This window comes from Oryzias latipes, chromosome 9 (assembly GCF_002234675.1).
Source record: "Oryzias latipes chromosome 9, ASM223467v1".
Classification (NCBI taxonomy): domain Eukaryota; kingdom Metazoa; phylum Chordata; class Actinopteri; order Beloniformes; family Adrianichthyidae; genus Oryzias; species Oryzias latipes.
Window position 1 is genome coordinate 1,381,117 of NC_019867.2, and position 27,517 is coordinate 1,408,633.

Sequence of the window (27,517 nt, forward strand, 5' to 3'; positions counted from 1 at the left end):
GTATAGTTTAATTTTTAAAAATGTACCAATATATTTTTAGAGAAATTAGCCTTTACTGTAGCAGCTATCTGCTCAAAGAATTATTCTGAATAAATTAATGTTTGAAGCTGATTAAACAGCTTCAGTTTGGTTATTAATATGGTTTAAGGAAATAATTATCTTTTATTCCACTATAGTATTTTCATATTTGTTTTCAATTATATTTTCAGATACAAACAGAATAAATACTCAATGTTTTCTTTTTGGAAAACTTTAATAATCCCTTTATTCAAAGCTACATTTGTTATGCAAAACTGCCTCCACGCCCTGTAATTTTTAAACTAAATACACAATGATTGTGCGTGTTGGTAGTCATAGACACACAACTGTGATAATCTCACTTGAGGCTGCAGAGCAGAAGCAGAGTGAAGGAACGTCCTGTGAGGTCAGATTTTTTCACTTTCAGTCATCCGATGATTGCTTTAGAGAGCTCTGAAATCTTTGTTTCTACGCCGATGACACCGTCATGAACAGCAGCTGGCGCACTGATCAGGTCTTTCAGGATTTCCTGTTTCAGTGTTTTAGAAGAACAGCTTTTAAATGGTCAAAGTGCGCAGAAACCCTAATCTGCTCCATCTGAGGCTATCTTGACAAGGAATGACTAAACTGAGCATGCTCAGTCTGTCACAAAACAGCAACTGGAAGTGGCTCTTATTCTGAAGGAGTTCAAATTAGTCATGTATGACTTATTTGTAAATGTTATTCCACAATAATACAAGGATGGTATAACAGAATAAAACAAAACACAAAAACAGATCAAAACCAATCATTACCAAATATTAGGAAAAATATACAGTTTTTGTGTCTACTTTGAATATTGTTTATTTAATCTACAGTTTATATTTCATGTAACTTTGCTGCTTTGGTCCTGACCAGGTCTCTCTTGGGAACCAAACTGGCTAAATGGAGGCTAAATGAAAACCATCTGAAAAGGTCGTCCCTCTTCTGTCTCATGCCGTCCTAAAGCTTCTGCTTTCCCACATCGGCTGAGACGGTCGGGTTTCAGCGAGTCGCCTCCAAGCGACCCCCCCCCCCCCCCCCCCCCCCCCCCCCGCCTCAGCCCTGACCCGACTCCCCGCCTGGATCCAGAGTTCCTCTGGCTGGCTGCTTGGCATCGGTTGCCACGGCGACGGCATCCAGCAGCATCGCTGTCGGTGCTCTGAGGAAATCTGCAGTTAGTTTCGGCGTTGCTGCCTCTGCAGATGTCCCCCCCCCCACATCTGACCTTTCAGTCAGACACTGAGGAGGATCCTCCCAGATGGATAAATAATGAATGATGCTGGAAATAACAAGGATAAGATTAGCTGTGAAAGATTAGCCATTCAGCAGTTTAAAGTTCTGGACCAACCGTGGGCTGGGTGGGAAGGTGGCTGTCTGGAGCGTGGGGCTGGTCTCCCTTGGGGGGCCCTGGCTCATGCCTGGGGTTGGGGTGGGGGGGATGGTTATTTTGGTTTGTAGTGTACAAAGTTACAACGTTTGTAGTTCAAAAAAATACTTTAAAAATTTGCAGAAAAGTTTTCTTCTAGGAAACGCTTTCCAGGAAAGCCGAATGACGATCTTCAACTTTTAATTTTTAGTGGGGGGGGGGGGCGTCAGGTCTAGACGCCTCCTACAGACGGTCCCTGAGAACCACATTCAAAGCGTTCCCAGTGTTTTTAATGAGAATGCTGCTGTTTTTAGCAACAAAACCAAAAACCTGTGTTGCTCTCTAGGAAATCGTTTCTGCAGAGCGGCAGGAGTTCTTTAGAAATTCACCTCCTAGTTGTGGGCGGGACCGAGCAGGGGGCTTGGGGCCCCGCCCAACATACTACCTATGTCACAGATACGATATTTTTCAAACAGCTTTTTTTTTTCTGCTTCTGATTCACAACGATTAAAAAAAAAGAAGACTCAGAAATGCAGTTTTAAGCTGAATTTTCTTTATTTATGTCCTCCATCATCAGAAAAATGCCACAAGAACATGTTAGAAACACCAAAAACAGCATTTTGTCAGGGGGGGTCGTTGGTTTGTAGTGTACAAACCAACGCCTTGTTCCTCAAGGCGTTGCTTGAGGAACATCTCTGTGGAAGATCACCGAAGACGAGTTTCAGGGGGAATTTTATCTCCAAATGCAAATATTTATCAGGAGAAAAGAAATGAATTCAAAGCTTCGGGGAGGAAACAGATTAATCTGATTATACTTCCAGGATAACCTTCTGGTAATCTCTTTAGTTTTGACTATTTGTAGAGTTAAAAGGCAAGCTTTGAGCATCTGCAGATGTGTGAACGCTCTGCTCTACATGGCGCTGGCGTCGGTTGCTGCACGCCTCCTCTCACGTTCTGCAGATCCACGGCTGAAACCTGAAAATCCTCCCTGGTCGTCTGTGGACAAAGCGTGTCGTCATGAGGCACAGCGCCGTTTGTCTGCAGGCTCTTTTCTGTCAGCCATGACTGTTCAGATGTGTTCAGAGCGCTGGGCGCGCTCCACATACCGAGCTTTTGTCTGCCTACCGGCAGCAGCGTGGTTTTGTTCCGACTGCCCTTCATGTTTGGACGACAGTGACGGGTTGGGTTTAGAATGTGTTTGGCATTCCTCCCCCATGAAAACCCTCCGTGGTTTTGCCACCGATGTTTTGTGTCAACAGAGCCAGAGAACGCAGAACCAACAGGCACTTAAAATACAACTTTATTAAGAAGTTTAAATTCATGTCTAAAAGGCTCGACGGTTTGCTTTAAATGTTGTGGAAGTGGCTCACAGATTGAAAAAAGATGCTATTTTCTGAAAAGCTTTGCTGTCGTGACAACGGTCAATCTGTTCTTGGTTCCTGTTTTTCTGATGGTTCCTCTTCTGCTTTTTTTTCTTTTTCTTTTGGAGGATCCAGGATTTTCTACACACAGGCCATCATCAGTGTTGCAACCAAGCTTTATACTCGTCCTTAATAGAAACATGAGCAGGAAAACAAGTGCGGGCCCAAACAGCGCCCTGTGGAACTCCATACGTGATCGTAGTGTGGCGGTGTGAGATTTGATCCCATGATGCCGTGAGGCAAACCGTCATGTGTCCTGAACGTCTGCGCAGATGCTGCAGACACGGGCGAATGAGCGGCCTGTGTTGGACGATGCTCCTCTGGAGTCTGAAAAGATCTATGGACCTCTTAGTGACTGGGGGGGGGGCATTGACTCTGCACAGCAGGAAAAGGTCTCACTCACTTTTCCATAAACCTCTTCCTGTTTCTGGGAATGTCTTCCCTCCTTAAGAGCACAGCTGACAGAATCCCATCCATCCCTTATGGATCTTCAGGACCCTCTCAGTTCAGAATCAGTTTTTAAAGACGTCTTAATCATCATTGTAATTAAAAACCCTAAATTGACTTTAAAAAAAAAATTACCGGTAAGATGTTATTTTGATGAAATCCACAAAAATGTTTGCAATATAATATTTTTTTCATGAGATAGAGATCATATCAGTTATGATCCGTTGGGCTGTTTGGTCCACTTTTGTTCACGATAATGTTAGTTGAAGATGCAGAAATATTGACATGAGCTTTCAGGAAAAAAGCACCTTATTTACCCACCGTCTCAAATTTGATCACCATATTAAAATGTGTGGATTTGGTTGTTTTGCTAATTGTTTATATACCGCAAATTATATCGTTATCGCAATATTAATCACTGATATCGCATATCGCGAGTTTTCTTCATATCGTGCAGCCCTACACTGGATATAACATGTTTTCTGCTCTGTAGTTCATCATCCTTCCACTAGGGGCAGTAGTAAATTTGCAATATTTGTACCTTTGAGATTTCATGGAAGCAGGAAAGGTTCTTCTACTGCCCCTAGTGGAAGGATGATGAACTACAGAGCAGAAAACATGTTATATCCAGTGTAGGGCTGCACGATATGAAGAAAACTCGCGATATGCGATATCAGTGATTAATATTGCGATAACGATATAATTTGCGGTATATAAACAATTAGCAAAACAACCAAAAATATTATTCCCATTCCATTACAACAGCTTAAAAATTATACTACAAATGATCCTTGTTGACGTAGGAGGCGAACATACAACATAATAGGGCGCCATCCGATTAGTTAACAACGTGGGGTCCATCTGATTGGTCAAATGCAGAAAGGGATTCTTTCAATCCATTAAACACTTCAAGCTGCCATAAGATTGTTTGGCCACATCTACGGTAACCATTTATTGCAAATTTGCTGTCTTTTGCGATATGCATATTGCACAGCTTGATATTGCGATAACGATAAATTTGCGGTATATTGTGCAGGCCTAATCCAGTGGAAAGTTTGGATCATGCTACTGAGATTTAGAAATATGTGTATGTAATCTGATACAAATGGTTAGAAAGGGGTAATCTGTCTCGCCTGGATGAATGCCTAAGTAAAAATTAATTTTATTCATAATTCAACTAACTAATAACTCAAACAGGAAAGTTTCAAAAACTGGTTCAAATCTTCTCTGGTAAGAAGCGTCCCGTTTCTCCATTTGACCATCGCTGAAACAGCTTTAGTTTTATCGTCCTCGTTTGTTCCACCTGTTTACCTGTTTTTGATCAGATGGCTTCAAATCAAACCAAAGCACTTTAGAAATCGTTTGAAATTGTTATACTGTAAAAATATGAAGCTAAGCTCAAAGGAGCAGCAAAAACCAACCATCCTTTTTGTACTTGTGAAGTTCTGAGTTTATCTCCACCTCATGGTGTAATTCTATGCATCTGAGTAAAATCTTGCTGATTCAGGTACAAACACCGGCTTTACATCAGGTAGAGAAAGGGAGAAATGGGGATTTATGTCTGTTTTCAGAACTGATTAGTTCCTGACTTTGTTCTTGTAAGAAAAACTTTTGTTGGTTGTGGTTCCTGGCAAATGCTGTTAACTGAAAATCACCTTTTGGTGGTTTTTCACTGAGTTTGTGCCTCATTATAAACCTAATTGGAAAATATTTCTGGTTTTATACCAGATTTTGAAAGACTTTAGTGTTTAAACCATTCCCTTCTAGTTTTCCCTTTGTTTCTGTTTAAATGGACTTTGGTGGAAAACTGAAGCCTTTAAGGTATTTTACTGATGTGTATTGGATTACAGAGAATCCTCTGTGTCTACGACGTGGATAAAAAACTCTCACAATACTTGCCGTGGCGCGGCCACCTCCCCACGCCGCCACTTCAGGCTGGAAAGCCGTCCTGGCGGGAACAGGGTTCCTCAAAGTTTCTAAAGTCTATTTTTGGGATGAAACCCGGCGGAGGTCAAGGCTGGAAATGTGTTGAGTGTGTTTCAGCCCCCCCCCACACACACACACACACAGTTGGTTTCACTTAGCCAGGACACAAATCCAGACATCAAGGACAAGCAGACATCCTTTGGTCCTCACAGAACTGCTGGTCATATGAGCTCTTTGTAAATCCCGTTGATCTGCAGCTTTTATTTTGGAAACAGAGACAGGTGCTGAACCTTTTGTGGTCCCGGCCGTCTCTTTGTGTCTCGTCTGTTTGTCCTGCCTTCCGTCTCAACTCCATATCTGGATTTGAAAGCCTTTTTGGGACATCTTGTTTTAGTTGTATTCCTAATTTGCGGGGCAGATGTTTGCTGTAACCACGAGTGTTTTCAGGTTCAGTAAATGATCCACCGGGGGGCCGCCCCCTCCCACAGGCTCCGGCGCGTCTCTCAACTGTTGTCTTTAATAATTCAGAGAGCTGCCGGGCTGGAGCGCCACGGCGTCCGTCTGGAGTGGAAAAGGTTGGAGCGCGGGGTGAGCATCTCTGCTCTGGGGCGGGTCTTCCTGCACCGCTCAGACGCCGAAGACCAAAGGTCCAACCCGTCAACCATAACCGGCGATCATTAACAGGACGTTTGTAGAGCCAGACGAGGGGGGGGGGGGCACATGTTGGAACCAAATAGCATCAATTATTTCAGCTTCATTCATGAATACTGCTGTCAGTTTGAATATTTCTGGATCTGCTCTGATAGGTGACCAATCATCACCTGTCACTCCAAAAATCTACCAAAAAAGCCTCAGGATTCCCATAGTTATGCATTCCAAAAGCAATTTTCTCCTGGGCTTTTTTTCATGTCATCAAGATTCTTTGGTCACAATCGTGATGTGAGAACAGGAGACGACCTGCAGCATCAAGCAACAAGCGTTGACCGAAGTCTGTTTAGCGTTTTACTTAAAGATTGCCAATGCCGGCGTTGTGCTGGTTCTGCTCTGTGCCGTGGAGATCACGCTGCCAAACCGTGCCATTCCTGCCAAAGCGAATTCCTTAAAGACTCCTGGAAAAACGTTCTCGCTCCCATGAGGTTGTAGAGCTGGGTTTTCCTGTTGCTGGAGATTGCAACAAATCCACAGAGTTTTTGGAACAGATATTTTCTCACACAGACATTCCAGTTGTGTCAAAGCTGTCTCGCACACATTTGGCTCTCATTTTAGATTAGTTTCTGTTCCAGGGGCCTGTCAAATTCAGAACTGGAGACAAAACCCAAAGAACAACCACAGGCTCACTAATTTATAAAGGAGAGTTACTGAGAAAGTAACCAGGTCAGTTCAACAGCTAACCAGTAGAGGGCTTGTTGCACAAACACAATCCTCTTTCACACCCGACTTTAACACTTAAAGCAAACATGTCGGGGCGGCTGTTGTGCAGAAGTAGGGTGGTCAACCTCTGACCTTTATAGATTCTGTTTTGTTAGATTAATTTTAAAGGGAAACCACAGGCTACGTTTTAACAAACCTCACGCATGACAATGGTATGTTCCATTTATATGACGTCCCATGAGATAACCACTTCCCTTAAAGGGCCTTTGTCATGCAATATGAACTTTTTTGAGCTTTTAAGTGTTTTCTAATGTTCCTTCCTCACTAAAAACAACCCTAAAGTGGTATTTTGATTCGTTCACGCATTTCTGAGCATTCCTCTAAAACCCTGCTCTCTGAGCACAAGCTCCTCCCAATCCATGAAAACGAGTGGATTTCCACATTGTGACATCACACAGTAAGGAACAGCCCCTTCCAGGAAGAGTCTGCTACAAGTCCCGCCCCCAGGCTAACGCACACACCCACTTTTTTTCCGTGGAGCTAGCGGTGATAGGCTAAACATTTTCATTTTCTACACAAAATGAACGTCCATCTTTCCGTTCCATCTTTTCCGTTCCGATGTTGTTTTGTTTTGGTGGGGGAAACGCAGACACGCTGCCAAGGCCGAGTCCAGGATGACGTCATGAAATGGGCGGTACCCACAAGGAGCGAAAGGCGGAGCCTCAGAGATGGAGTCGTCTTACTTCCGGGTTGGAAAATGAGCTCAGGGAAAATGACTATTTAAAAAAAAAAAAGCTTTCTGTAAAGTGTTAAAAGTAATATACGATCATGATCACATATGTGGATATAGTTCACTCTGACAGGCTGAGAAAAGCAGGATATACTGTTGGTTTGAGATGCAGCCGCTCCTCTCTACGAAGCTCCACGGACAGCCCAAAAGCCCGCAGAACCCGTACGGGTCAATGTCAACAAAGATCACAGCTCCAAAAACCTGAATATGACCAAACGTTATTGTCCGTCTTTCATTAAAATCCCCTTTTTTTTAGATGCTCTGAACCCCTTCAGTGCTACCATCACCTGATCTCACGGTGAGAAACGGTTCATGTCTGTTCCTGTGCTTCGGTTGGGTCATGCCGGCTGTAGTCTGAATACCAACCTCGACGTTGACGGACTGGACCTGCTTTGACCTTCGCTGCCTTTCACAGTGGATTCTTTCTCCATGATGATCCTCACTCCGTGGTGTTTATTGTTTTACAGCGTACATTAGCCTGCTGTTTCATGTGCTCACACGGCCCTGGGAGCGCAAAGTTCGTGTTTATTCTTTGCTTTACTTGCACACGTGACCTGAGGACGACATAAAGCCTAAAATAAACCTGCTGACATGACTAACTAGCATCACTGGGAGGGAGAACTCAGCTCTTCTCTCTCCGCTGCATGGTTCATTTCTAATCGGCTTCTGTAATGTTTTATTTTGAAACAGGAGGCAGAAAAAAGCAGATGAGTCTCCCAGAACAGGCGGTTGAGACCACAGCATGCTGTATCTCATCCTTCCTGGTTTCTCACTTTGTACTTTCCTCTCCAAGCTTAGGTTCAGACTCTTCTGCTTTGATTCGTGAACAAAGTCCAGCCACCCTTCTGGATCTTTATCTGTAGACCGAAGAAACAAACGCCAAAGAGTGGCGCTAAGTCACAGAGGCGCCAGCAAACTGTTAAACTTTGACTGTGAGCCAGAACTAACAGACGCACTTCCTCAGGCTGTAACTCTGTCAGTATGTGTAACCAGATCACTAAACCAGGATTACTAAGACCACTGTGAACAACCCATCTGACTGTGCTGACTCATGTTTTGTATCTGGACTGGAATAGATCTGATTTGATGAGTCAACATTTTTTTTTCTAAGTAAAGATATTCAGTTTTATCAAGTTATTTTAAACTCAACCATAGCCATGACTTTTCAATTCCTACTTAACCAAACAGTAGATCTGCAGGGTAGGTTAATAACATTGAGATCTTTTCAGTAAGAAGAGCCATTAGGAGCAAGATTTCTGTACAGAAAATGAGAAGGAAATGGATCCATAATCTTTGCTGGGTAGGCCTTGGACCAAGGGGTCTTGTGTGCCTGGGAGGATGACCCCAGAGCCTAGACCCTGCAGTTAAGGACCAGACCAACCCATTCTCCAGCTGGAGAACGATGTGTAGGAAAACCAGCAAACCATTTACAATGCAGGAATACAAGCCAAGATATTAATAATATGATTTGTGATTGACTGAGTAGAAGAGTGGCTATTTAGCTATTGGTTCAAAGGCAGGCCCGACTGGTGATGGCGTGGAGGTGATGTAACAACTCTGCATACCTGGAAGTGAAGTAGATCTTATTAAAAGTCCGCCAAAGCTTCACAAACAACTGCACATGTACACTCTACTGTTGCTGTAACCATGGTTACAGACTGCTGATGGATTCCAGAAGAGCCCAGATTTAGAACTAACTACAATACGCAGACATTTGCATTCCAACTAATGGATCATTCCAATGGTTCCAATGGTTTTAATGTTTCTAGTGGTCCAATGGTTTTAATGGTTCCAATGGTTCTAATGTTTCTAGTGGTCCAATGGTTTTAATGGTTCTAGTGGTCCAATGGTTTTAATGGTTCCAATGGTTCTAATGTTTCTAGTGGTCCAATGGTTTTAATGGTTCTAGTGGTCCAATGGTTTTAATGGTTCTAGTGGTCCAATGGTTTTAATGGTTCCAATGGTTCTAATGTTTCTAGTGGTCCAATGGTTTTAATGGTTCTAGTGGTCCAATATTCCTTATGGTTCTATTGGCTTTTCATGGCTTCAGTTCAGTTTATTCATCAAGGCTGAGGCTGTCTCAAGGTGCAGCACTATTAAATTAAGCAAAAATGCAAATGACCCCAAATGTTGGAATCTCGTTAAGTTCAGATCCCTCAGACGTGGACAAAATGGTTTCTTTATTTTATAACTGGTCTACAGATGTGACCAACGCGTTATTCTGAAGAATTTTAGTGATTCATTAACCCCTTTAGTGCCTATAAGAGCTCTTGTTTGTCTGTCACAGTTCTCCTTGGCTGTATTTGTGCTGTTTTTGTTCGTTTGATTGAAATTTCAGGTCAATATGTTGAAAACTGACGGGTGTCTTTGTCTCTCAGGAAAGTCTCACCTGGCCATTGTCCAGAAGGTGAACAACGAGGGGGAAGGAGATCCGTTCTACGAAGTGCTGGGGTTGGTTACCCTTGAAGACGTCATTGAGGAGATCATTAAATCTGAGATTCTGGATGAATCTGACCTCTACAGTAAGTTTTGGTTGCAGATGGTCTCATGAAGCTTCGAGTCCTGAAACTGTCTTTCTCCTTAAATAGTTTGACTGCATTCTGTTGCTTTTCATTTTTTCTCTCTCTGTAATCTTGTCATTTAGTCAAAGTTTGAACCATTTTCTGAATCCTGTAAATGGTCCCAAATAGCTTTATTACTGTTCGCTTTAGACTTTGAAGACTACAGAAACAAAAGTCCGGATTTCTGAGCAGAAGCGCTTGGTTGAGTGAAGAGGCTCAAACTGGAGTCCGAACCATTTTGGTTCGGTTTGAGACTTTTTACAGACCTTTAGAACATCTGGCATCACTTTTAGACGGGACAATTTAAAGATGTATTACAGAGACGAACTCACTGCCTTAAAAATGTTTTTATGATAGAACCTGATGCTAAAATAATTCCACCCGTTCTAGGTATATGGAACGGTCCAAAGTTTTCAGGATAATCTAAACAATCTCGGTCTGAACAGATTTTAGGCAAATATTTCCACGTTTTTGAAAAATGTTAGGAACCTCTTGACAAAGTTTAGTATCATCAGCTTCAAATGGGATTCAATCTGGATCAATAATGTTATGTAATAAAAGCTTAAATAGATAATAAAAAAATGGGTCCAAGTACGGAACCCTGTGGTTCTCCACAAAGGGGTTTTTTCATGTTAGGAATTTCCCTCCTCCACACAAACTACCCATTTCTGACCTGCAACAGAATGCAGTTTCATCTTGCAGGGTGTTCCAGAGATCCCATCGTCTTTGTGGTTTTGAAGAAACGTTTGTCTTCTCTTTCTAGCCGATAACCGCAGCAGGAAAAAAGTGGCGCCCAATAAAAACAAGAGAGACTTTTCTGCCTTCAAACACGAGAGCGAGTCCAAGGTGAAGATCTCCCCTCAGCTGCTGCTGGCTGCTCATCGCTTCCTGGCTACAGGTGAGGCGGGACGCTGTTTCCCAGGCAGCTGATCAGGAAGGACAGGTGTTGTCTTGCACCTGTCTTCAGACTGAAACCTGGAGTCTGTGGCTACAGGGAGGATCTGTGTCCACGGCATTCATCTGGTTCAGTTGTTAAGTCAGTCTGGTTAGCATGTTTGTTAGCTGATACTGCATGAAGAAGCTCCTCCTCTACTGTTTCAGCCTGTAGAAGCAGGAACCTCCTGACCCGGTTCCAGGTTGTTTTCCGTAAGGAAGCAGCTTTTATATTTAGTTTTTATGATAAGTTGCTAAAGTTAAGTAACTTTACTTTTTGTTTTTTGATGCCACATTGGTGCAACACTTTGGTTAAACACAGGTACTCGTGTAAACGCAGAGAAACGCACAGAAGCCAGGATCTTTTTTAAATTAGTTTGAATGTTTTTCTGCAGGTTGGTGATATAAAAACGTTAACTGTTTTTTAGATGTTGAAGTCCCACCCCCTATCATCTGCTGATCTATTCAATCGTTTCAATTATGAGGATGAAGACTTTCCCCAAAAATCCAAAAACTGTCGTTTACTTGGATAAAGTTTCTGCAGAGCGGCAGGAGTTCATTAGAAATTAAAAAAATAAAAAAATTAATTCACTTCTGAGTTGTAGAGCAACCCCTCCCCCTTCCCCTCCCCGTTGCGGAGCAGGGAGCTTGTGGCCCCGCCCACCGTATTTTCTATGTCACAAATACAATTTTTTTCTAACAACATTTTTCCGTCTGCTCCTGATTCACTGTGATTTGAATAATGATATGTCAGAAATGTAATGTTAAGCTTAACTTTCTTTAGAAATGACCTCCATCCTCAGAAAAATGGCACAGAATGTGTTGGAAACACCATTTTCCAAAGAGTGGGTCTTGAAACGGTTTGTGCTCATGGAAAATAACCGGATAGACTTTCTGCTCTTTTAGAGTTCAGAACCTCAGAGAATCCAGCAGACTTCTGACATTCAGCAGCTCTTTTTGTGAATTACAGTCAGCTACTCAGACACCTAACCCAGGATGATGTCAAAATAGTCTATTTATCTTCTTTTTCATATCATTTTTAATCATAAATGATATTTTAAATGACTTTAACTGCATGTCTGTTGTTTATTTCCAACAGTTTCAGACTTGTTTTTGTACATTTCCATGTTTTCATTTAAAGTAGTTACTTTTTCATTTAACATCAGGTTTTTGGGTTATTTATCAAAGTCAAAGTAAACTTTATTGTCAATATCTATAATGTTTTCACATACATAGAAATTGAAATTCCATTTCTCTCAAGCTCCAGTCTAAACAGGGAATCTAACTTCAAATTACAACAAAAAATAAAGTGACTTTAAAAAGAAGAATGATGTTTCTGTTCTGTAATTCAGTTGAAGTTAGTGGTTTTTTGGAGCCTCAGCAGTTTGAATCTCCGTCTCCTCAGTCGTCTGCGGGCCTTTTTTTTTTCTAGTTTTCTGTTGGTTTTTTGTTTCGGGATGGGTGGGGGAAGCATCATATCACCCTCGCCGTGTAACGGGGGCGGAGCTTCCCTGGGGGCTCACCTGTGTTACCTGCTGTGACGTCAACAGCGCAGCAGTTTCCAACAGCAGAAGGTCTCTGATGGGTGTTGGGAGGGAAAAGGTGTTTTTCTGTTTTTTGGTGGTGGTGGTGGGAGGGGGGGGGGGGGGGGCATTGATTGCAACAGTCCGTCTGTTGAATCTAAAGCAGAAGCAGTTACACAGTTTCTGCTTTTGCATCAGGATAAGTCACGTATGAACTCACATCTGTCCTGGGGGGTTCCTGACTGGAGTGGATACCAGTCCTATAGTTTTATTTATTTCTTTATCTGTTTATTTGTTTTTTGGAAAACACTGATCGTTCTTCATCTTGTCCTTTATTTAAATGTTGGATACGCTCATTTTTTTTTCCAATAAAATGAAAATAAAATAAATGCAAATAAGAAAAGGAAAAGATTTCTGCTTGAGCCGCACAGATTTTTCATGATAACGTTTTTATTTAGTGTTGAAGCTGTGAGTTCAGTTTCTTCCTCCAGAGTTTGTGATCACTAAAGTCATCCGTGTTTTTATGAGGAGATGATGAAGAGAGAAAGCGTATTTAATAATCTCATAAAAGTTGGATGTCAGACATTATTTTATTTTGAAGGTACGGCTTTGTAACGAACAGAGATTTGGTTTTTGTCGTCCTGCAGAGGTCAGCGTGTTCCTCCAGAATCAGATCTCTGACAAAGTGCTGCTGCGAATCCTGCGCCACCCCGATGTGGTCCAGGAGATCAAGTTCAACGAAAACGACAAGCGGTCGCTCCATCACTACATCTACCAGAAGGGCAAACCCGTCGACTACTTCATCCTCATCCTGCAGGTAACACCCCAACCCCCCCCCCCCCCCCCCCCCCCCCCGTGTTCTCCCTGCTGGATTCAGATTTGGAGAAATGGGATCTTTAGATTTCCATTTGTCGTCTTAAATCCTCCCAGATGAATAAATGAGAAGGAAACTCTGAGCTGCTGTGCAGAGATGCAGATGAGGATTGGTGTTACAGGTTTAAGAGGAGCAGAGGAGGTTACAGTTAAATGTTTCATGAAGGCCTAAAAAGGCCGAGGAGGAATGCCTCCTTCAGAATGCCGACGTTCTTCTCTGCAGACCTCCTCATGCAAAAGCACAGATCTACAGGGATGCTGGGAATCCAACACTGTTTGGTATTAAAAGATCCTGTCTGCAGTAGTTTAAACACTTTCTGGTGAAGTCAACGCACACATTCCTTCACCCAGCGTAAACAGAAATCATCAGAAGAGCTTTCCTTTCTGCTCTCGTATCCCACACGGTGGGAAAACAATCCCTGTAATCCGGCGCCGTCACAAACAGTCATTATCCCGGTCTGAGACGCTCCTCTCCTCTGTGGGATCTTCTCGCTGGGAGGCCGGGTGCAGCCGAGGACCCCACATGTGGACAGATCCACTGAAACGGAACAGCAGAGGATGAATTCAGAGTCAGCCGGTGGGGTCTTACTTCGTTTTTTAGTGTTCATGGAAGATGAGTCTGTAGACTCCAGGCTGCTCTGAAATCTTCCTCCTGGAAGACCTGCATCCCCCCCACACCACAGGAACGTCCTGGTGAATCCTGTTTGGAGACTACATTTGTTTGACAAGCTCCTCAGCTGCAGAGTTGCACTGTGGGAAATGTAGTTTTTACGGAATCCTCAATTTAAGTCAGTTTTAAAATTTAAACCCAACTACGTTTTTATATCAGTTCCACTAATAAATAATAATAATCTTACTGATAATTTAAGTTTCATTAAAAATATATGGAAATCCCTCAACATTTGATGATCAGGCGATTTAAGGAGTATTTTCTGGTCACACTGGATAAAATCGTTGCGGTATTATTGACGGTACAGACGGTTCACTGACATTATGGTGAAGTATTTGTGATGATCCCCTTCAGAAACCCGATCACATGAGATCAATCCTGATCCCAGGTCATAAGACGTCCTGTTCTTGCTCTGCGGGAACATGTGGGTTCATACACGTGTGATGCCACCCGGTCAAATCACAAGAACTAAAGCCAGCGTCCTGGTTTCCCTCCTTTTTTAGACCCTTTGTGTTTGTGATCATCAGACCAGAGTTCATCATGTTTGAATGGTTCTTCATAACAGTTGTTCTTTCTTAGACAGTCACATTTCTGCGTCATGGTATTTCGTTCCTCTTGAACTTCATTTATGAGACGACAGAAGAAAATCAGCAGGAAATGCAACGGCGTTCATATCATGGTCCAAAACCAGGATTCAATGGTCCAGGTCATCATTGTTAATGGGATTTGGTTCGCAATTTACTCACCTGTTTTTGTGTTTTTGCATCTGGTGTTATGTTCAACATTTTAAAAAAAGCCAGGTTCGTTTTACACTTAGAGCTATTATCATTTATCGATGATGATAAAGTAAAACCTCCAATTTGTCCATGTTGAGCTGTAAGACATTCTCTGCCGTCCCTTTATGTCTAAAATGGGTAAAGCGCCGTTCACTGAGACAGTGATGTAAAGTTGTGTGTCATCAGCATAGCTATAAACGCAGTGCCCCCTGATGACTCCTCCTTGTCGCAACATATATAAATTAAAAAGTAGGGGGCCTGAAATTGATCCTTGAGGAACCCCGCAATTGATTTCATTGACTTTTTAGCAGCATGCGCCCGTATAATCTCTGGAATAGAACCAGTTCAGAACAGAACCAGAGAGCCCCAAATAATAAGAGTCAAATAAAATATTGTGATCTACTGTTTCAAGGTTCCATGATCGCCAGGACTGTTTTTGTTGTTTCCATTTAGCCAATCCAGCACTAGTTGTGTAATATCATATTTATAACTTTTATTTTGGAAGAGCTTCTTTTCATTTATCAGCTTTTATTCTGAAATTCTTAGCTTTTCTAAGCTTCTTAAAGGCTCTTTTAAATATTTTTTATTAAATGTAGCATTTAGCATGTTAGCATTGAGTAGTATTATTGAGTTTTCTTGTTAATTCAGATCATTTTAGCTAAAGATGACGTAATCTACATTCAGCAGTTTTTTGGGCTTTTTCAGCCAAGTCATCATTATATTTCTTCATTCAATTTTTTCTGCAGTTTTTGTTTCTCCCTTTACTTTTAGCTACTTACATGACCGTTTCGCTGCGCATTTTTGCCTTTTTGCCATCAGGCTTTTTCTCTGAGCGTGGCTTTCTGCATTTCCGTGTTTACATTATTATTACTCAGAATTTCTAAATTTAATTTGTACTTTCTTCATGTGTTTATTTATTCATTTGCCACAAAACATTGACAAAAACAAAGCAGTCTTTCATAAAAACTTGTTTTTTTTTGTCAAAATGAAAGAGGAACACAAACAAAAAGAAGAAAACTTCATATTTCTGCGCCTTTTACTACATTAATGAAGCCATAGTTTCATTATCAGCTTCTGTTTGTTAAAATCTCTAGTCAGTTTTATTTTTTTTTTGCGTTGAGCTTATTATAAACACTTGCATTCCTGCTCAGTGACATCAGCGCATCACTCCAGAGGAGCTCTTCCTGTTGTGAACCAGAGCTGAGAAAATGGGATCCTGTGAGGAGAGCAGAGACTCCTTAAAAGGAGGCAGCTTCAGTTTGTGCGCTTGTGACCCGACACCAAAATCTCTTCACAGTCTTGTTTGCTGATTCACCCTCGCAGTGAAAACCGCGGGTTTGAGTTCAGCGTCACGTGTTTGTTTTTGTGACTCACGCTGACACAATGCTGAACACTGGAGGCTGACGCACACAGCCGGGCGAACGCCAGGCCACAGCTTCCCTCAGATGCTCGCGGTGTGGCGGCGGCGGCGGCTTCCTCAATCCGCTCGCAGCTCCGTGCGACTGCCAGGACTCACCTTGACCTTTACGTCTCCCTCGGGACGGCCTCCCAGCGGTTCTCATACGACGGCTCCTTGTTTGCTGCTACGTCTGTCGCTTCTCGTTTCTCCTGAATTCAGCCAACTAGAACCTCATCCCAGTCAAAGTCCCAGTCCGACCGTCTTCCGATCGATTTTCAAAGCGTTCCCAGTAGGTCTGCACAATATACCGCAAATTTACCGTTATCGCAATATCCAGCTCTGCAATATGCATATCGCAAAAGACGGCAAAAATCGCAATAAATCGTAACCTTAAATGTGCTAAAACAATCTTATGGCAGCTTGAAGTATTTAACGAATCAAATAAATGCCTTTTATGCATTTGACCAATCGGATGGACGCCTATTATGTTAGATGTTTGTCACCTATGTCGACGAGGGTCATTTGGAGTATAATTATAACTGTTGCAATGAAATGTGAATGATGTTTTTGTTTATTTTGCTATTTGTTTAGATACCGCAAATGATTTTGTTATCGCAATATTAATCTCTAATATCGCATATGGCGAGTTTTCTTCATATCGTGCAGCCCTAGTTCCCAGTGATCTTCTCATTACGATGATGGCGTTTTTATCAAAAGTCCAAAAACCGGTGTCATTTTTAGGACATAGTTTCTTCAGAGCGGCAAATTCACCTCTGATGTGTGGGCGGCACAACCGAAAGCATTTTCGAACCCAACCCCCCCATTGCCGAGAGCTCTCTATTTACACTCCCACTACCTTACAGCCCCTCACAACCCCAAACCTAACAACCGGTGCAGCAAAAACAGCAGCAACATCAGATCCATCCGTCCGGTTCTGATCCAGATCCCAGCTCAGACCAGGAAAACACAGACGTTCATGGATCTGTGGGTCTGCAGGTGGATGATAAGAAAGGGGCGGAGCTGGAAGACCGTGGCCCCGCCCAGAGTATTTTCTACGTCACAAACACGATCTTTTTCCAACTGCATTTTTTCGTCTGCTCCTGATTCACAACGATTTTTAAGAAATACTAAAAAAATGCAGTTTTAAGCTTAATTTTCTTTATATATATTATCAGAAAATTCTCTACAGACCATCTTGAAAAAACCATTTTCATCAGGGGGGATTTCTAAAGTATCATTGTTTATCCTTCCGTTTCCTTTGGAAAGTTATTCTCCAAAGCTTCTGTGTTTCTCACATACTTGTATCCAGTAATCAGGTTTGTGAATCACGTGGTTTAGTTTGACTCACTGAGAACATTTGACCTATATTTGGCTGAAATGACACATTTGAATTTATAACGTAAGAAAAGACAAAAACCTCTTCACTCTCACAGCTGAAATCCAAACTATTTTCACTCTTTCTGATTCTCCAATACAGCATTATGTACTTGATTTGTACAACTTTTATTTTGAAAAGTAAATTCTATGGCTGCTTGGACGGCTCATCTCATGAATGTGAGTTATTTTGGTCATTCTGATGCCCCGAATGCCTTTGGAAAACGTAATGGAAAAAAAAATCATTAAAATAGAATTAACTTCCCACGATCGCCGCACTGCTCTCCCGCTGCTGTACTTTCCTAGGCTCCTCCCCTTTCCCGCTCTTTCATCTGTCCACCTTTCTGACTTCAGTGTTGCTGCTGGAGTGAAAACCTCCCCAGAGGGGGGGGGGGCAAAAGCTGCAGGGCACCAGCGGCTTCTGCTGGTCCTCGGGAACAGAGTTTTCACTCCTGTTGTTTGAGTCTTAACGACCAAATCTGGACTTTGGCCAAGCCCCGCCCACTCCCCCGCTGAACTCCCAGCTGATAAAGATAACATTGTCCCGTACAGAGGACAGAGTGGTTTATCGTGTGGTCACCAGATAAGGAGCAGAGGTGTACATTAAATTAGCGTGTGTCAGACAGGAAGGTCTCCTGACGTCCAGCTCAGGAGCGGTTCCTCCCACAAGGCCGAGTGTTGCAGGTACGAAGACTTCTTAAGGCTGGTGTGTTCAGGAGCAAACTGCAGGACTGACCTTTAACCCCTCGTGGTTCTGAAAATGACAGAGGGGAAATCTTTGGTTCATAACCAGATTTTTCAGCTGCTCATCGTTTACGATCGGCCCACCGATCAGACCACAATGCATTGCGTCGGAACAATTTTTGCCAAAAACTTATTTAATTGTATTTAATTGTATTTCTTTAATAAACCATCAACGCTTTTATCTTCAGAAGACAGTGGCCAAATGTGAAATGTTGCTGTTCCTGAAATGACCACTGGAGGCAGTGCTTTCCTGTTCACTCGTGTTCAAAAGCTCCAAAACATAAAATGTGTCGTTCGGATTTGGTCAAAAGATGAATTCATTCGTTAACCTTGTTAAGGTGGGCGGAGCAAACTCCAACCGCTGTGGCCGACCCACTTCAGGCCTCAGAGAACCCCTGAGGACAAACGAACCCCTGAGGGAGACGGGAAGTCAAAGTGTGAAGGTCCTGCTTGTTAGCTGGGTTACAGAGACGGAGATCCTGCATAGAGGGGTAAAAACTGCTTTGGAGTTCAGCTCTGTCAGAACCCGGTTCTTGGGTTTTTCTGGTTCTCCGGCTTTCTGCAGGTGAAGGGTCTGAGTGTTAGCGGCCTGAACTTTGAGCACAGATCAGGGAGAACCGGTCTGACTGGACCAACTACAGCTGTATCCTTATTTTCTATTGTTTTCCTTTAGAGCAAATGAACATACAGCTTAGCTTAGCATGAAATATTGACATGTCATTCACATCTGTGTGATGACATGGAAAAGACAAATAGTCTATACAGTAAATAACCTCTTTTTTGAAGAGTAATTATCATTTGCTTTGCAAGGAGAAATGGAGAGAAATACAGGAAGAAATAAAATGAATTTGGTTAATCAGAGAATAAATAAAAGCAAATATTAAAAAAAGTAAGTAAAAAAGTGTAATAAAAAAAGCAGACTGGACCACCTTTGGTGTCCCCCCCCCCCCCGTCCCCTCCCTCCTCATTGACTCCCTGGAATGAAAACATTCAGACTCCTGCAGAAATGGGAGTCACCTTGAGGCATGTTGGGAGGCGAGCTGAGCTGCAGCGTGCACGTGCTCGTGCACATGCAGTAAATCTGCAGCCGCTTTGGTTCCCCGGAGGAACCGGTGGACGGACGCAGGTTTGACATGAAGGCACGGCGCCGGGAACGTCAGCATTTTCATCCAGACGGCGGAGCTCCGCCCACATCCAGGTCTGCTGCCAGCCTGCAGAGGCCAAAGGCATGACGGCGCACATTTTTACCTGAGCGCACGCAGACAGCCCTCAACCTCCCAGACATCCCAGCAGTCACGGCTCAGTAGCTGCTCTGGACTCGCATTTCTCTCCGTTTATCAGTTAGTTTGGGTTTTTTCACTGTCTGGATGTGTGTGAAGAAAAAAAAAGTCTGAAAACTTAGAAAGACATTCCTGAAACACCACAGAGGAATAATAGATGCAGGTTTAAAGACACATTTAACCAAAAAGGCGGATTTTTAAACATTTAAAACGGTTTTTGCCTTTGGAAATCAGAAAATGTCAAGAAAACTGATGTGGAGGCAAAAAAAAAGAAGACTTTCTTACTTTCTATTTAAGTTTGAAGGGTTTTAATGATTAAGGGAACATTTTTACATCCTAAATAACCCTAAAGCACTACAGCTGACATGTCTCACTGCCATGGAGAAAATCTGTCAGGAATCATCACAAATAGGTGAAAGACTGAAAGATTCGATGTTTTAAAATGATGTTTTTGTGTTTTTATCATGTTCTTCTGGCCTTTTTCTGAAGATGGAGGACATAGATATAAAGAGAATTCAGATCAAATCTGCATTTCTGAGTATTTCTTTAGTCAAATCGCTGAGAAGAAAAAGATCGTATTTATGACGTAGAAAATACTCTGGGCGGGGCTACAGTCTCCATGCTCCGCCCCCTTCTGATGCAGACCAACAGATCCATGAACGTCTTTGTTTTCCTGGTCTGAGCCGGAATCTGGATCAGAACTGGACGGCTAACGTTTGCATGGGGCTGTAAGCTAGCAGGAGAGGATGCATGATGATGGGAAGTGGGGCTGGGGTTTCTCCACGCCCACAGTCCCAACCACAGCTCAGAGGTGAACTCGTGATGAACTCCTGCCGCTCTAAAGACACTATGTCAGAGAAAATGAGACAGGATTTGGGTCTTCCTGTTGCTCGCGTTTGTGTTCTAGGAGCTTCGAAGAATCTGTTTCTGGTTCCATCTCATCGTTCACAGAAAGACTCACTTTTCATCTGCAGCGTTTAGGATTTCATCCCAAAGTTTCCAGGATTTGATTTGGTTTGATTTAGGACAAAATAATGTAAAGAAGTATCTGATTTTTCCAGCAAGCTGCCAGTGAAACCCAATAAAAATACCATCGATCCTTTAAAGAGTCAACGCCATTTGTTTTTTTTTTTGTTTTTTTTTGAGTTTTGGGGGAGAAGTTCTGTTTCCTGTGTGTGAAAAAGCGATCAGAACCGTAGAACTTTCTGTTGGACCTCTGTGTGTTTGTGTCTCCATGTTGGCACGCCGCCTGTGTGGAGGAGAGGCGGCGTGGATTAACTGTGCCGTTGTTGATGCAGTTCACACATTCCTGCAGGCCGAGCGGGGGGGGGGGGGGGGGGGGGGGGCAGACACGGGGGGGGGCTCCTTACTGCCCCTCTACCCCGACTTTGCCCTCATATTGGTTTAATGAAGAAGCTCCTGTAGGTTTTTATTCCTTTTTCAAACCCGGTTCCTCACAGAAATGATGCTTCTCTGCAGGGTGTCCGAGTATTTCTGCTTCCTCTGAGGTTGTAGCTCCCTCTAGAGGCCGACACGTGTAAGTTCAGGCATTGTTTTAAAAAAAGACTTGGAATTAAAGATTTTTATTTCTAAAGTTTGAGGACATTTTAGAAGATCAATAAAATATGTCATTAAAATAACCCTAAAGATAATAATCTAGTAATAATATACATTATCTGTTTGAACAAATATGCATTTTACTAATTGAAATAAGTTTCATTTGAATAAATATTTGCTTTGTTTTAAGGTTTTCTTTTAAAACGTATTCTTTGTGTTGAAATAAAAATGTATTTCTCCAGAGTTTAAATAAAGTTCTAAAATGTCTTAAAACGGGTCAAAAAATAATTTGTTTGCTTGAATTTAAGATATTGAAAGGAAAAATTCATTTATATCATCAAGGTGTGGATCTAAAATTTTAATGTAACTATTGTTATGTTCAGAAATTACTAGAGAGAAAGCGTGTCAGATTTTATGTTTATTAAGATATTTAATCTACACGTAACAGGAAAACATCAGAAGATATTTAGGTTTTTTCTAACTATAAATTCATTTTTACATCAAGACTTTGACTAAAAAACTTAAAAACTGAAAATCTGTGAACATTTTTAAATAAAGACAGATGAGGAAAAGACAAAGCTTTATGTGGCAGCCGTGGTGCAGAGGTAGAGCGGTCGACTTGTGATGGGAAGATGACAGGTTCGGTTCCCGCCCATGTGTTGAAGTGTCCTTGAGCAAATATGTGGCATTTACCCTTTTTTCCTTCAAGGTCTCCGTTGAGGTTTCAGAGAAAACCTGTGCTGTGTTCAGGTGTTTGTTGTAGTTTTTGTCACATCTGTAGTGAAAATCTGTGTGTGTGTGTTTGTGTGTGTGTGCACGTGAAATCCATCAGGGTCGGGTGGAGGTGGAGGCCGGAAACGAGAACATGAAGTTTGAGACGGGACCGTTTTCTTATTATGGCGTGATGGCGCTCAGCGCTCCCACACTGGGTGAGTCTAAGCCCCGCCCCCATCCATCCATCCATCCATCCATCCATGTGGCTCCACCCACACTCCACCCATCACCCAGTCAGCTTCCTCCAGCTTCATTCTCACATCTATACGTTTACGTTTCTGCCATCTGGTGGCTTTTAGTTCAACAAAAAAAAAGGATTTTTTTAAACTGTTTCCTTTATTTCACATAGATTTCTTGTTATTTATTAATAATGTTATTGATCTATTTGTTATAACCATCAAATCAAAAAAAAAGTTCCAGAACATTCACTTATTTCTTAAATTAAAGTTTGGTGAGCTTCCTTCATTGTTTCAATGTTTCAGAATTTTAACTTCCTGTTGTTAACATTTCTACAGATTTGTTGCTGTTTTAAACCAAAGAAATCGTATTCAAGTCGTCAGAAAGAAACTTTGAAACCAGAAACATTTCGTTAAAAAAGGAATGAATGAGAACATCTAGAGGTGTAACATCTGAACATGTGGAAGCATCTCTGCAGCCAAACGGCGTCTGATGCCTTTGAGGCGTCACCACACACACATGCACAACCACCCACACACACACACGCACACACACACACGCACACACACACACACGCACAACCACCCACACACGCACACACACACACACACACACGCACACACACACACGCACAACCACCCACACACGCACACACACACACGCACACACACACACGCACAACCACCCACACACGCACACACACACACACGCACACACACACACGCACACACACACACGCACAACCACCCACACACACACACACACACACACCCAACAGGAACATCCACGACGTCTTCCTTTCTTCACCAGTTTGAAGGAAAACTCCATTTTTGTCGGACAGAAAGGTGACGGTGGAATGGAAACGTTGTCTCCCTGTTAAAAACAGAAGAACTTCAAAATAAAATGCTAAGAATTTCCAGTTCCAGACATTGAAGAAAAAAAACCCAAAATAAAAAACAGGATACTGGATAGCAGTTAGTGACTGGATGGCAGTGAGCATCCGGCCGTTTGTGCAGTTACCAGGCAGTTACCTGGAAGTAGCATCACGTGAGCCAATTAAGTTGTACTTTGCTTTTGGACTCGTCTACACAGAGACTGCAGCTTCGCTTTCTCACCGTCACAATGTCATCGTCTCTGAACGGCGTCTTTAGCGAGCTCTAAAGTCATGTGGGTTGTTTCGGCGCGGGGGTTCCACCAGTTTAGATCAGGTTACCACTTTAATTCAGGAAGAATTAGGACCATGCGGTGAACTTCACGGATGTTGGATGATGCGTGTTGAAAAGGGGCTGCAGGTGAGGACAGAACATGTCCGTCTCCTTCTACCAGAACGTGTAGAAGACAAAAACTCTGAACAGACAGACGTCTGCATCGCCGCAGTTACTTTGCAGAGTGTCCGAATGAAATTTGGGATATGGATTCTTATGACAAACTGAAGTATTAATGGATGTTAGTAACTGATGCACCAGTTAGTTAGTGTTTCCTTCTTCAGTTTCACTTTAGGGACTCTGTAAATTAAAATGCTACAAGAAATGTAAAAATCTCAAAATATGAGCCGATTCTTATTCTTTTTATATTTTACAGATGACAAAGATTCAATGAAACAAAGCTGTTGATTTGTAAATAATTCCATAAAAGCGGCATTGCAGTTTTTTTCCTAGATTACTATTTTAATGCTGAGAAAAACCAACCACACGTCTCTGATCGTCGTTCAGGACAAACAGATTTTCTGCGTTTCTCAGGACCTTCGTAAAAACGTTTGGTGACTTTGTGTTTGGCATCATTGATCAAACCGGTGCAGAGGTCAAAGGTTGCGTCCAGTGAAGCGGTTTGAGGCGTGGTCGTCCTTCCTCCTGTCCCCCTTCACCTCCTCCTCCTCCTTTTCTCCTGTCCTCTCAGTGGCTGCTCCTCGCCCTCGCCTCCTCTCCTTTAAGAGGTTTTCTCTGTTCTCTCGGCTGCCAGGTAAACGCCGGCATGTCTGGGTCTCCTAACACGTGGGATGGGCGGGGCTAATGTTGGGTGGGTGGAGCTAAAGATGGAAAATGGCTTAGATTAGGGTTCTGTAGCAGCACTTCTACATTTTCCGCTCATCTGGTTAACTCTTTCACGCCGTCTGCCTTCTTCATGTCATTGTGAGGAAGACGTCTGGAGCTGATGCAGCCAGACGTTCAGGCGTCACGCGACGAACACGCCTGAACCAGGTCACCTGACCCAGTTGACCTGGTTCAGGTGATCTGGTTGAGATGTAACGAGATCCATTTCTGCCGATTCTTGAAAGGATCTTTGGTGACGTCAAATTTGCAGAAACTCAAAGAAATCTAGGAGTTTGTTGCTGATCTACCACAGATGAGAGGGCGTGAGGAGGCGGAGCTCCTGCGTCCCCAGCGGCGTCTCCTGAAACACTCACGCCCTGCAGATGTTCCCTGAAAAACCTCCACCGCAGACGTCCAGTCGGTGACTTCTCCCTGAGACAAAGAATCTGCCGCCGCAGGGCGCCGGCCGCGTTTCATCACATATTTGTTTTTAGTCCGAACTCGTGTCCGGACACTAAAAGGGAATCATGGGAAAGTCTGCGATTCAGCTGCTTGATCATAATCTCAGTTTAACCTCATCTTTAGTTCTAACAGCAGCATTAAGCTTTGGTTTCAGTCCGTTTGTTAATAGTTCACTTTTAATGGCTGCAATTATATCAATTATTCCACACAAATAAATTGAATAAGAATTTAGGGTAGATTTCCTCTTTGTGTTATCTTTGTAATCTTAAAGGGAGAAGAATCAAATTTCCGTTTTCCAAGTGATGCTGTAAAAACATCAAACGTTTCTTTAAATCCTTTGAACTTCCTTTTGACAGAATAGTGGTTCTCTGGACGTAGAAGCTCTAACATCCCTCTAGTGGTTTCTAACTCTCTGCTCGCTGTAGTTTAGCTGGAATGAGCTGTTCACTGATTACCTGACCGCTAACAGTTACCTGCCGTGCAGGTAAAACTATTTCCTATGACTCACTGAGGCCCCCTGCTGGACGACTCACACCAACCGGTAATAATGAAGCATGTGGCGTGTGATTCAGGACACGAGGTTGTGCGTCTGTGTGTGTGACTCATGATTAAAGAAGGTTGCGTGTGTGTGATCCGTTATTACAAAAGGTTGCGTATTTGTGTGTGACTTATTAAACAAGGTTGTGGGTTTGTGTGTGTGTGAGGAACCTGTGTGGGTCTGCCGTTTCACGGTTGATGGAAAAAAAAAAACAAAAGATATTTTTAGGACGAATGACGGAAACAAAGTTTAGAAACTTAGGAAAGTCAAAACTTTAGTAAATTAATGTGAAATACATTAAAATCATTAAAGGATTTGTTTAATTTATGGTTTTATAAATAAAAATGAACTTTTGAAAGACCTTGTTTATGTGTGTGTTTGTTTTGTGTCTTGCTTGTTGATGGTTTCCTTCTCTGTGAGTGTGTGTGTTTGTACTGGTGTGTGCTTGTTGTTTTTTGTATGTGCCTGTGTTATTGTGTGTTTGTTTTTATGTGTTCCTGTGTGTTTGTCAGTTTGTGTGTGCTTGTGTTAAGTTGTGTGTGTGGGAAAAAATTTTTTTTGTATTTTGGTAGGTCTGTGAGTTTTTAAAATAAGTGGTTTTGTCTGTGTGTGTGTTTGTTGTGTGTGTGTTTTCTGTCTGTGTGTGTTTTCTGTCTGTGGGTGTGTGTTGTGCGTGTGTTTGTTGTGTGTGTTTGTTGTGTGTGTGTTTTCCATGTGTGTGTGTTTTCTGTCTGTGGGTGTGTGTTTTGTGTGTGTTTGTTGTGTGTGTGTTTGTTGTGTCCGTAAATGTTGTGTGTGTGTTTTCAGTCTGTGTGTCTGTTTTCCGTCTGTGTTTGTTGTGTTTGTGTTTGTGTGACATCATCTCCTTCCTGACCTCCTCCTGACCTCCTCCTGACCTTTCTCTGGTTCCCCCACGCAGAGTTCCGGTCTCCGTCTCACCTCAGCGGGCTGAACCGGACCTCCTCTCTGAGCGGCGCCGATCGGTCCGAGTGTCTGTCCGTCAGCGGCAGCAACAGTCAGCTGAACAACAGCCTGCCGCTGCAGCAGTACACCCCCGACTTCAACGTCCGGGCGCTCTCAGACCTGCAGTTTGTTAAGGTGTGTAGACCGGACCGGACCGGACCAGACCGGGTCGCCTCTTTGAAGCTCCTGCAGGTCCGTTCAGGTCCTCACAGGTCAGGGTTGGCACGTCTACGCGTCGTCACGCTTCTCAGACTGTAGAAGAACACACACCTGGAAAGAACCAAACAGAACCAAGAACCGGGTTTCTGGTTCTGTGACTGATGCTCACTGGATTGGGGAATATAGACCACAATGCATTGCGCTTGAACGATTTTTCATTAGAAGAAAAAGTATGTAAATGTAATCAGGCTTTTATTTTGAAAAATGGGTCATATTTAGCGCACTGAGCAGAACCTCATTGTTCTGTCTGGTTCCTCAGATCACGCGGGCTCAGTACCAGAACGGCCTGATGGCGTCTCTTTTGGACAGCTCGCCTCAGTCCCCGGAGAACGACCACAACGCCACTCGGCTGGAGCAGACCACTCCCCCCGGCACCCCCGCCATCACAGACCTGGTGGGAGACTCGGGCCCAGTGGAGAACGGGCCGGACGAGACCACGCTGCTCCTCCTGAACGAGCAGAAGCCGCCGCACGCGGCGAATCACCACAACCAGCTGGAAAGTATCTGACCCGGGGGCCGCCACGGCCCTCGCTGCTCCCGCACGTGTGCCCTACGGCGCCCCCATGTGCGCTAAGGAGGAGGGCGGTGCGTAACGCCCGCCACGGATGAGCCAAAACATGGCAAAGATCAGCTGATCCGCCGAGCTTTATTTTGAAAGGGAGCTCAGATGCAGCAAAGATCCTCTATGGTTTTCAGAAAACATTAACATCACTCTGAACATTTCTGTTTCCTGCTTCTGTCGTTAAAACCACAGATCTGCTGTTTGTTCAGACACAGTTCTATCTGTCATTACTCTACGCTACAAAATGGTTCTATCCTTCAAAGTTCTGTTTTATTAATTCTATCAGTCAGAATTCTATCGTTTATAATTCTATCATTGACAGTTGAATATTTTATAATTCTATCCGTCCTAGTTCTATCCTTAATAGTTCTATCCTTCATGATTCTATCCTTCATAGTTCTGTCGTTCCAAATTCTATATAAATAATTCTATTATTCAGAATTCTATCCTTCGTGATTCCATCCCTCAGAGTTCTATATATTTTGTAGTTCTATCCCTCCTAGTTCTGTCCTTCATCAGCTGACATCATTTCATGTTTTGGCTCATCTCTATACCCCCCATGAAGAATTCTGCACCCCTCACTGTTAACCCCCCCATAGACCCTCCCTCCATGTTGCTTCCATCTCAGAGACTCAGGGACGACCCCCACCCCCCCACCCCTTATGGTGCACTCCCACCCCGTAAACCAAACCCACGGCACGTGTGTAGCAACCCCCCCCCCCCCCCCTCCTCCAGAGCTGAG

The 27,517-nt window shown here is 43.0% G+C and overlaps 1 protein-coding gene and 1 long non-coding RNA gene across 4 annotated transcripts in view; one reads left to right on the forward strand and one right to left on the reverse strand.

Annotated features, from left to right (window-relative positions):
* Window positions 1-27,509, forward strand: part of LOC105354685 (metal transporter CNNM4) — a 30,411-nt gene extending 2,902 nt beyond the window's left edge. Inside the window, exons 2-9 of one of the 3 annotated variants that reach the window (XM_023958140.1) lie at window positions 9,739-9,882; window positions 10,685-10,819; window positions 13,025-13,194; window positions 21,883-21,979; window positions 23,898-23,960; window positions 24,978-25,034; window positions 25,951-26,129; window positions 26,473-27,509. In XM_023958140.1, coding sequence (XP_023813908.1) covers window positions 9,739-9,882; window positions 10,685-10,819; window positions 13,025-13,194; window positions 21,883-21,979; window positions 23,898-23,960; window positions 24,978-25,034; window positions 25,951-26,129; window positions 26,473-26,721 — 1,094 coding nt within the window. In that variant the 3' untranslated portion in view covers window positions 26,722-27,509. The remainder of the gene's footprint in view (window positions 1-9,738; window positions 9,883-10,684; window positions 10,820-13,024; window positions 13,195-21,882; window positions 21,980-23,897; window positions 23,961-24,977; window positions 25,035-25,950; window positions 26,130-26,472) is intronic. The other 2 variants (XM_023958142.1, XM_023958143.1) reach the window with 2 other exon arrangements.
* On the reverse strand, window positions 1,086-9,726 carry LOC111947864. The gene is made up of 3 exons (XR_002873813.1): window positions 7,727-9,726; window positions 1,388-1,457; window positions 1,086-1,318 (listed from the first exon to the last, which is right to left on the reverse strand). It is a non-coding gene; the product is annotated as an uncharacterized LOC111947864 (long non-coding RNA).
* Window positions 27,510-27,517: the final 8 nt, after the last annotated feature.